At 59.6% G+C, this 10,774-nt stretch overlaps 2 protein-coding genes across 2 annotated transcripts; one reads left to right on the forward strand and one right to left on the reverse strand.

The window, feature by feature from the left end:
- The first annotated feature begins 2,691 nt into the window (after positions 1–2,691).
- Positions 2,692–3,768, forward strand: LOC118688940 (C-X-C chemokine receptor type 2). Its single transcript, XM_036386888.1, has one exon. The coding sequence runs from the start codon at positions 2,692–2,694 to the stop codon at positions 3,766–3,768; it is 1,077 nt and encodes a 358-aa protein (XP_036242781.1).
- A 1,397-nt stretch (positions 3,769–5,165) lies between these two features.
- Positions 5,166–10,458, reverse strand: RUFY4 (RUN and FYVE domain containing 4). The gene is made up of 10 exons (XM_054515449.1): positions 10,413–10,458; positions 9,550–9,656; positions 9,085–9,210; positions 8,706–8,812; positions 8,414–8,557; positions 6,756–7,800; positions 6,574–6,680; positions 5,759–5,905; positions 5,518–5,649; positions 5,166–5,446 (listed from the first exon to the last, which is right to left on the reverse strand). Exons 1-10 carry the CDS (start codon positions 10,456–10,458, stop codon positions 5,341–5,343), a joined length of 2,067 nt encoding a protein of 688 aa, XP_054371424.1. The 3' UTR covers positions 5,166–5,340.
- Between the last annotated feature and the right edge of the window lie 316 nt (positions 10,459–10,774).

Consider the following 10,774-nt stretch of genomic DNA (forward strand, 5'->3'; position numbering starts at 1 on the left):
GGCTGGCACAGGGGCACGGCTCTGTCTGGTGGCATTGATGGCATGGCTTGGCTTGGCTTCGCTTGGCAAGGCACAGCCAGGGCAGGAGGGACATGCGACTCTACTCTAGGGGGATCCCCCACAGCAACCCCCAAGAGAAGGCAACCAGCCTTGCAGTGCCCCTGTGCATCCCCCAAATGCTGACACCACCCTTGCTCTGTCAGTGGGGAAACTGAGGCACAGAGCCCTGCATTGCCATCACCCACTGGCCATGGCCTTGGAGACCTTCTGCTCTCCTGGGGGGACTGCAGCACACAGGGGTGCCTTGAAGGGGATGCCCTCATCCACTGAGGACCTGGGGACAAACTGGAGACCCCCAGCTGGAGACCCCCAGGGTCCATCATCACAGGGATGACAATGAACCCCTGGGTGCACCCCCCGTGCACCTGGGACATCCTGGGACAGGATGGGACAGGAGGGTGACAGAGGGCTGAGGGCTCCCCTTGAACTGGGAAAGGCATCTGGGGGGACCACAGAAGGGTCCATTTGGCTGCCACTTCCGCTTCATTCTGGGAGAAGATTTTGCAACATTTCCTCCCCGGGCAGTATAAAGTGGGCGGTGGAGGGACGGGGTGCTGGGAGGTGGCACAGCTGCAGGCGCAGGTGAGGGATCCTCCGGCTGGAGAGATCCCTGGGTCTGGGGCTGCCCTGCATCCCACCACACTTTGTACTGGAGCCCTTTGGGTGTGACATCTGGATTTAAACCTGTACCTGTGTGCTTCCCAGTGAGAAACAACTTGGGATCAGGAGAAGACTCCACATTTGAGGGGACGGCGACAGCAGCAAGTGAGTCGTGGGGTGTGCCACTGGAGATTGTGGCTTTCCTTGGGCTTTGACAGCTCCCATCTGAGCCCCATCAGATTCCACTCTGGGGGCTGGGGTGGGTTGCTGCAGCTGCCCAAGAGGCTGCTTGGTAGAGGAAGGTGGTGGGCGAGAATGCCCAAGGCTGTGCTGAGGGCTCATCTGGGGTGCAAACCCTCCATAGTCTCCAGGGACATCAACCTCGGGTGCCGTGGGGAAAAAAACTGCTCCCATTTCCTTGCACAGCGATGAGCTAGGAGGATCCTTCCCCATGGCATGTCCCTCTTTCCTCCCCACTGGGAGCCCCAGAGCCACCCCATTGTCCCCAAGCCCTGCCAGGGTCAGGAGGGGAAATGGAGTGCTGCTTGTTCCTCTCATCTGGGCCAGCTGTGGGGTGTCTGTGTGTGCTGTACCCAGGGAATACATGTTTCCAGAGGAACCACCAGAATTTTGGAGCGGGGAGGCAGAAAGCAGCAGCCAGAAATAGATGCAGGGGAAGTACTGGCATCGGGCTCTGCCCCATGCCTGTGGGAGCCCCACTAGGGAGGACATTCCCCCATCAGCACTGGCAGCATCCTTGGTTGCAGTCCTCCGGGATGCTGATGTCTCAGCATCCCAGCATCACCACCCTGGGGTTACCATCCCAGGATTTCCATCCCTGGATCACTGCAAGAGAGGATAAGCAGAGCCAGGGACAGATTTTTCTGGGCGGTGGCACCAGCCCAGCTGCAGCAGGGAGTTCACATCAGGCAAAAGGGGAAAGTCGGTTCCAGAGATGGTTTGGGTTCAAACAGGGCCAGCTTGGAGCTGGGGCCCCCAGCACTGGGGGGACTCAGCACCCCAAGCAGTCCTGGCATCTCCAAGCCCTGGAGGGGTTGGGGGCTCAGAAATGGGACAGAGGGGTGAAACCAGAGTGAAACAAGAGTCCAGATCCATTCTGGGAGAAGACTGAAAGCCAGTGATCCTTGGGGAGGCAGGAACAGAGCAAGCTCACCGTCTCCTATGTGTGAGGAGACAGGAAAAGCGACTGGCACCTGTGATTTCCCCATTGAGGCCAAGCGCGGGGGGACACGGCAGTGCCCAGCTGAGCAACAGGAAAACCAGAGATGTAATATTTCCAAAGCTGCCTGCAAAGTGCGACATGTCTTTCCGCCCAGGGCTTGAAACCACTCCCGCAGGAGCAAAACCAGTGTTGCCAGGTGGAAGAAGGGCACAAAAACACCTTCAGACCTTCCTGAGTGCTGCTGCCCAGGCACCATGACCACAGCCTTGCTGCTGGCTGAGGTGGCAGGAGGGGCAGCTCCGTTCCAGGCATCACAGCAGCAATGCTTGAGGGGGTGGAGAGGCTGGAGGGATACAGGGGTTCTTGAAGAACTTTGTAGGTGCCTGAGGGGCCCTGAGATGGCCAAAGAGCTGAGAGGCTTTTGAAGGACCCACAGTAAGCAGGGTAGCCCAGGGTTTCTGGAGGAGCCAGATGTCTCCTGGAGGGATGTGATGCTACATTGATGGGGAAGCCTCTCAAACTGAGAGAAGATGATCAATCTGTGGGGGAACCTCTTCCACAGAAGTCAGGAAAGGAACAGGATTGGGGTGAGATGCAGGAGACTGAGGCATGCAGGGGGTGTTTTACAAGGGGGTATATGAGGAGCAGTGTTTACCTGCAGTACTGGCCATCCACAGTGTGGATGCTGTGTCCTCCATCACAGTGGAGTGACGAAAGACTGCTGCCCACTGGCTGGGAGAGGACCTGGGGGACAATGGAAATGCCAGAGGACCCAGAGATGCTGTCACCCCTGGTCCACAACACTGCCACCCCACCCAGCTCATGCCATTCTGTGCTCCACAGGCAAAATGGAGTCCTTGTCCTACAGTGGGGATCTCTCCAACATCTTGTACCTTTACAACTACACCTATGACTACAGCACAGCCATGCCTGACACTGCTATCTCATCCTCTCCGTGCCGGCCTGAAAGCTCTGCCCTCAACAAGTACCTGGTAGTGGTGATCTACTGCCTCGTCTTCATCCTCAGTGTGGTGGGGAATGGGCTGGTGGTGCTGGTGGTGACCTCCATCCACACCAGCCGCTCCGTCACCGACGTCTATTTGCTCAACCTGGCTGTGGCAGACCTGCTCTTCGCTTTGACCCTGCCGCTCTGGGCAGCCTACCGAGCGCACGAGTGGGTCTTTGGCACTGTGATGTGCAAAGCCATCTCCGTGCTGCAGGAAGCCAACTTCTACAGTGGCATCCTTCTGCTGGCCTGCATTAGCGTGGACCGCTACCTGGCCATCGTCTACGCCACACGGGCTGCCACTGAGAAGAGGCACTGGGTGAAGTTTGTCTGCTTGGGCATCTGGGTTTTCTCCACGCTGCTCTCCCTGCCGGTGTTGCTCTTCCGCGAGGCTTTCCGCTCGCCCAACAATGGCACCGTGTGCTATGAGCGCATCAGCGGCGAGGACACGGCCAAGTGGCGGGTGGTGCTGCGGATCCTGCCGCAGACCTTTGGCTTTGTCTTGCCCCTGCTGGTGATGCTCTTCTGCTATGGCGTCACCATCCACACCCTCCTGCAGACCAAGAATGCCCAGAAGCAGCGGGCCATGAAGGTTATCTTCGCTGTGGTGCTGGTCTTCCTCATCTGCTGGCTGCCCTACAACATCACACTGGTGAGCGATACCCTCATGAGGACGCGTGCCATTGCCGAGACCTGTGAGAGGAGGAACCGCATTGACACTGCCCTCTCTGTCACGCAGGTCCTGGGCTTTGCCCACAGCTGCATCAACCCTATCATCTACGCCTTCATCGGTCAAAAGTTTCGCAACAGCTTTCTCAAGATCCTGGCGCAGCGTGGGCTGATCAGCAAGGATGCTGTTGCCCGCTACGGCCGCGCCTCCTATGCCTCCACCTCTGGCAATACATCCACCACCCTCTGAGCTCTTCTAGGACCCAGCCCTTGTGGGTACCAGCAGGTCCAAGCACCCCACAAACCTCAGCATCCTCATCCAGCCCCCTGGAAAGTGGGTGGTGATGCCATGGGGATGGGCAGGGCCACAATTGGACGCTGGACCCCAGCTGGAAGGGGGCTTGGATGGCAAGGTGGTAGGACCCCATTGCCAGGGGAGTGATGTCAACTCTCCACCCTTCCCTCTCTTTGGGACAAAGCCTGTGACCCTGTGGACTCTGTGAGCCTGCTGTGGGGATGGTGTATTTACCCGATGACCATCCAGCAATAAAGGAGTTGATGGGTTTGTCACCCATGTCTGCCTCCTCTTTGCCACGGGAAGGGACATGGCAGGTCAGGGTCAGGGCACCTCCCTGGTGACAGTGCCAAAACAGTGCTGCCTGCTGAGCCTGTCAGAGTGTGGGTAACCCTTCTTCCAGGACAGGGTTCAGCATCCTGTACATCCCCACAGGAGACCCAAGCCCAGGTTTTGCTTCCTACAGCTCCCCAGACAGGTCCTGGCACTTCGATAATCTCTATGTGCAGTGTATCCCACCTGGGGACAAAGTCATTCCCTTTCCAACCCAATCTCAACCCCAGCAGAGCAAATAATTGAAAGATCTCTGAGCAGCCCCTCACACTGAGCCAGCCCTGTGACCCCTGCCTGAAGGGTACCAGCACCCCAGGCACCCCCTCTCCCCACCAGCCACGGTGTCAGGAGATTGTTGTGCAAAGGGCTGGGAACCTGTGCCTTACACAACCGGGATGTTTCCACCCTGGCTTGGGCAACTGGGGCTGACACTTGACTGGGGTCAAGGAGCCGAAGAGGGGACTGTGACCCTGCTGAGGAGTCTCCTTCCACTCTGTGTGCCAAGCCTCAGGATGTCTGCCCTACACCTACACACCTACACACCTACACATCTACCCATCTCTCCACTGGAGTCCCATACTGCTCCTCCATTGACCTTGATCCGGGTTCCTAGGGGTTCATAACCATGGGGACATCAGCAGATGTCACCCATGCAGTGGCTCATGGGTGGGTACGGGGGTCCCAAGCACCCAGGTGGGAACCCTGGAGACTTGGGGCAGAGCAGAGGCAGTGGGGGTGCTGAGCCAGGACAGCCCATCACCTTTGCATCTGAGAAACCTCTTGCCCAAGTGGTTGCTTGCAGTGTGGTAGGAAGCCAGAGCTGTTGGCCAAGAGTGTCTACTCTCCCCACTGTGGGATGGTGCAGGCAGTGGCTCACCCTGGCTGCAGCTAGGACACCCTTTTTGGGGATGGTTTCCCCCCAGGAGAACTTGAACACCCCCACAGCAGCATTCCCCACCCGCACCCAACCCCAGTGTCAATCTGGCAGCGACCGATGGATGACACGGAAGACACAGGGGTAGCAGAAATGAGTAGTTTTCCTCTTTGTGGACCAGCCGCAAGAAAGACACATGTCAAACCCAAAATGCTGGGCAGCAGGACCTGCATGCGGGCCCTGGACACCCCAGTAAGTCCAAGAGGAGGCAGCCCGGGTGGAAGGTGTCCCAGACATGGTGCCAGGGCTGCTGTCCCTGCTCATGTGGCCTGCGGGTGCCTCTGCTGGTAGCAAATCAGGCAGCAGCGGCCGTGCTTGCCCATGTCCACGGAGCAGGTGTGGCACACCTTGCCCTGGCACAGCCTGCTGAGAGAGCAGGAGGTGAGAGCTGAGCCCGCACCGTGCCAGAGCCAGCCCCCGTTCCCCTCCCAGCCCACCTGCAGCTGTACCGCCGGGAGAGGAGGCGGAAATCCTTGTGGCAGCGGGCACACAGCCCTGGGTCGCGGGGCACCGGGCTGGGCACCGGGACGTCAATGCCCTCTGTCTTCTGCCACAGGGCATCCTTCTCCCTGCGGGAAGGGAGAGGTCAGCACTGCCTTCGCCTGGGCTCTGGTGCCCTCCTCTGGGCAAAGGGGTGTGGGTCCCCTTGCCCTTGCGTGGAGTCCCCGGGGCTCTCACCGCAGCAGCTCCAGCAGCCGCCCCTTCATGTCGCGGATGAGCTCCTGCTGCCGTGCCTGCTCGGCGCCGCGCGTGGCCTCCCGCTCCAGGGCCTCCCGCTGCGCCCGCTGCAGCGCCGATGCCCAGCGCTCACCGTCCTGCCGGGCCCTGCCGCGGGACAGTGCCGACACGGTCTCCCTGTCTGTCAGCTGGTCGTCTCTCTGTCCCTCCATGCATGCGGATAAACCTCCCGCCGCTGGTTCCTCCCTCCCTCCCTCCCTCCCTCCCTCCCTCCCTCCCTCCCTCCCTCCCTCCCTCCCTCCCTCCCTCCCTCCCTCCCTCCCTCCCTCCCTCCCTCCCTTCTTTTCTCTGCTGTTGCCCATCCATCCTCAAGCTCTCTCCCCATCCGCTTTTCCACTGCCACCCATCCGTTTTCCCTCTGTTCATCCATCCTTCTCCACATCCATACCTCTGGTCTTCTGCCCACCCACCCATCTACTCACCCCAAATTTATCCCTGTTTCTCTCCATCCACCATCCCATCTTCATTCACTCACAGTAAATTGATCCCTCCTTCTCTCCCTCTATCTACTAACGCCAAACCACTCCAACTCTGCCACCTACCCTTCCACCCACCTACCAGTCCCAAATTGACCCCTCCCTCCAGTCCTCCCCCCTCAAATCCTTCCCTCCCTCCCTCCCTCCCTCCCCCTGCCAATCCCCAGCTACTGTTTGGCTGTGTCCAAGCAGGACATCATTGGTAAACCCTCTGGCAGGTGGAGATAGGAGGTCCCACTCTGGGGTGATGGGTGGTGGAAGAAGGGGTCACTGCCTGACCTGCTGAGCTCCTCCTGCAGCCGTGCCATCTCCTGTCGCTGGGCCTGGAGCTGCTGCCGGCTCTGCCAGGTCTCCTCCTGTGCTGAGGCAGCCAGGCTGGCCAAGCGCTGGGGGAGAGTGGGGACTCAATCCTGGACCCCAAACCCGACCCCACCACGGGATTCCCATGGGCTTGCCCATACCATGGCCATGCTGGTGACCGTGCTGGGCTCCCCTTCTGCCTGTGGGGCTCGTGGGAGCTCCTGGAGACCACGGGCGAGCTCCAGTGCCTGCCGCAGCACCTCTTCCACGGCAGCCAACTCATCTGAGGTACCAGCATCCTTCAGCACGTCCGTCCGTCCTGCCGCCACCAGGGCTTCCTGGCATTCCTGCAGGCGCGAGGTCAGCGCCGCCGTCTCTGCCAGCGCCCTGGCCAGCTGGGTGCCCCGCTCCTCTGCCACTTCTTGCCAGCCCCGTGCCTCCTCCTGTGCCCGTGCCAGTGCCCCCGGCTCCCCCGCTGCCACCGCTGCCTCCAGTGCCCGCTGCAGGAAGGTGTTGGTTTCCCGCAGTGCCTCCTCCTGGCGTGCCCAGAGCTGTGCCCGCCGGGCACTGCCCTCCTCCTGCCGCCGCTGCCGCCGGTCCGCCCGCGCCAGCCGCACCGCCAGCGCCTGGGCCTCCGCCTCCCGCTGCCCCAGCTCGGCCCGGAGCTGCGACACCAGCGCCTGCAGGGATTCCTCTGTCCCACCCGGCTGCCTGGGCACCAGGGACAGGGACCCCAGCATGCACCTTGTGCCACTGGACAGGGGGGACATGCCAGGCTGGGCTGCTGTGCCAGTGCCATGTGCATCCTCCAGTTCCTCTACATCCACATCCTTCATCTCCTTCTCCTCCTCCAGCTCTTCATGCTTCTCTTCCAAATCCTCCTCCACATCCACTTCCACATCCTCCACCTTCACCTCCTTTGTATCCTTACTGTCGTCCTCCTCCACGTCCTCTTCATCCTCCTCTTCCATGTCCTTCTTCATCTCCCCATCCTCTGCATCTTCCTCTATATCTTCCACTTGCACACTCCCTGCCTGCAGGGCAGCCAAAGTGGGTGGGCAGGGATGGGCTGGTGGCTCATGGAGTGCCACAGTGGGATGGCCAGTGCCATCAGACCATCCATGTGCCACAGTGCTGATCCTGTCTGTCTGCAGGGCTGTCTTTGCTGGGCTGCTCCTGATAACCAGGCTGGGCCGTACCAGTGGCCTAGAGGGGACACAGGGCTCAGGACTACGAGGTCACCCCCAAGGGGAAAAGGGCATTACCACCCTCCATTTCGGCTTGCTGGGCACAGCAGCCTTTAGGAATTTGGGGGGCAGCAGAGCAGGGGATCAGCCACCAGCCTGAGCACCCACAGAACATGTGGCATCCATCAACCCAAGCATGTGTGCTTGTGACAGTCTGTGCACACGGGTGTGTGGGCAGCAGAACAGGTGTGAGTGTGCTGGAACAGCTGCATCCATGATGCCCCCACAAGTGTGCCTGGGGCAAGGGCGTGCAAGCACATACATGTGTCCCTGCGTGTCAGATGTCACAGTGTCATGGTGTTGCAGCAGGGATATACTCAAGCAGAGGATCGCTCTGTGTGTGTGTACACATGCATGTGGCATGTTTACAGGCACAGGCAGGGTGTGCATGCTGGTGCCAGGGACTGTGCCCTCCATTGAGAGCTGGCACATCTGGAGTGCTGTGTGGGGTCTAGGGCAGTGGGGCAATGCATACATGCTTCTCTGCAATGCTAAGCCCCAGGTGCCTCTGATGCCCTTGACATCCCCAGTGCTGCCAATGCCCCTGGTGCCCCCAGTGTCCCCAAGCTCACTCGGAGAACATGGGCCAGGCGGTGTCCAGGTCACTCCTGTACAGAGCCAGGTGGAAGGTGACACCATCCAGCTCATAGAGGCTGCCCAGGATCTCCTCTCGCCGTTTGGGGCTCAGGAAGGGGCTACGGGCGTAGTACCACTCACTGCAACCACAAAACATGCATCCCTCTATGCCCTGGACAGTCACACATGCCTGCAGCACCTCTGCTGACTGGGTGCTGCAGGGCACTGCCCACCCGGGCCATGTCCCCCACCACCAGGAGCATGCCCTCAGTGTGCCCCTGCTCTCACCAGAGGCTCTCAGGGTCGAGAAGGCAGAGCTGCAGGGACTCTGCCAGCTGCCGGTGCACCAGGCAGTACCGCAGAAAGGCTCGGCCCCTGCCCACAGGGGTCTTCAGCTGTGGGGGAGAGGGGGTTATCAATCCCTGTCACTCCAGTCTGCCCCTCCACACACCTCCCTTCCAGCCCATGCAGGGAAAGAGGGTCCCCAGGGCTCAGCCTGGGGTGCAGTGGGGATCCCAGAAGGGACAAAACCATTTATAGCACCAGTGGGGAAATGCTTGGTGTCCAAGCGAGTGTGTGCCTGTGCAGAGGTGTGTGTGCACCCACAAGCAAGCAGAAGTTCATGTATGTGCACAAGTCCCTGGGCATCCCACCAGCCTGTGCCCACCTTGTCCAGGGAGGTGACGAAGTGAATGCCTTCATGCTCCTGCCGGCACCGTGCCAGCCCCTGGCACAAGAAGTCCCAATAGTCCTTGCGCTGCCCAAAGAAGCTTCTCTTCTCCTTGAGGTCAAACTGGCAGAGGTACAAGCTTGGACTTTTTTTTTTTTGGGAGCATCCCCTGCTCCCCCCAGCCTGTCCCCTCTGGGGCTGGAATCCAGCCAGCTCCCCCAGCAGGATTGGTCCAGATGTCCCTCTCTTCACTCCATACCTCAGTTTCCCTTTTGCAGCACATGTAATTACACATGTGGATTAGGGAGAACCTGGTCCAGGTGGCTGGGGATGCCCAGGGCCAGACAATGCTGGGTGGGGCTCCTCCATCCCCTGCATGGTTAACTCAGAGTCCCTTCTGCTCTTAGCTGTGCCTAAGGGGAAAGGAGGCAGGGGGCAGCAGAGATGGAGGAGCAGCAGTACCTGGAGGAGGAACTCTAGCTGGGCACAGAGGCTGTGCAGCTCCCGGCTCCCGTCTGTCACCGGCAGGTTCTGCTCCTGGTAGCTGCATTTCAGCTCGGCCACGGTCTCTGCGGGATGGCAGGGCTGGGCTGGCATGGCACCCTCTCCCATCCTACCCCTCTTCCCTCAACTGCCTCACCACGGCCAGCCTCAGGGATTTCTCATGGTGGATGAAATCATAGAATCATAGAATCTAAGTTGGAAAAGACCTCCAAGATCAAGTTCAGTCATTAACCCAGCACTTCCAAATCCACCATTAAACCATGTAGCCAAATGCCACTTCCACATGTCTTTTAAATGCCTCCATGGGTGGTGACTCCACTACTTCCCTGGGTAGCCTGTTCCAATGCTTGATAAACATTTCCATGAAGAAATTTTTCCTAATATCCACTCTAAACCTCTCCTGGCACAACTTGAGGCCATTTCCTCTTGTCCTAACCCTTGTAACTGGGGAGAAGAGACTGACTCCTTCCTGGCTACAACCCTGCCCATGTTCCCCCACTCATTTCAGATAGTTGTAGAGAGTGATAAGATCCCCCACCGAGCCTACTTTTCTTCAGAGAGAAAAAAGAACTCAGGATGAAGGAGGGGAGCAGGGGGAGCAAGGAGCATGGCCACCTCCTGGGCACTGCCAGTTCCAGGGACTGGCAGTGAGGATGGGAGCAGGCAGCAGTGGAAGAGTTGGCACAAGGATTCTCTGGAGCACCCCTGGCAGTGACACCCCCCACTGCCCATGACTTGGGTGCAAGAAGGGATCTGGCACGGCCAGGGTGAGATGTGCCATGCAGGGAGCATGCTGGCAGGGCACTGGTTGGCACACTTACTCTGCAGGTCCTTGATGACACGATTGAGCTCCCCTTCCCCTGCCATGGCTGCTTACAGGGATCTGCAGAGGCAGGGGCAATGATGAGAGGTTCCAGGCTGGCACTCCCCTGGCACCCCCAAACTCTGTCCCAGAGAGAGTGTCTGCCCCTCAGCTCTACCCCAGAGCTGCCTGCTGTTAAGGTGGAGAGGGGAGGTTAGGCACCCCTTACCCTGCCCATGTTCCCCCACTATATAGGATAGAGCAGATGGGGGGACAAAGGTGTCCCATCCTGCACCCTCTCAGCTCTCCATGTGCCCTGCCCCTGTATGTTCTCAGCCTCTGCTCCCATTCCTTGGGGAGTTCCAGGGACTGAGCCCACCA

This window comes from Molothrus ater, chromosome 7 (genome assembly GCF_012460135.2).
Source record: "Molothrus ater isolate BHLD 08-10-18 breed brown headed cowbird chromosome 7, BPBGC_Mater_1.1, whole genome shotgun sequence".
NCBI classification, from domain to species: Eukaryota; Metazoa; Chordata; class Aves; order Passeriformes; family Icteridae; genus Molothrus; species Molothrus ater.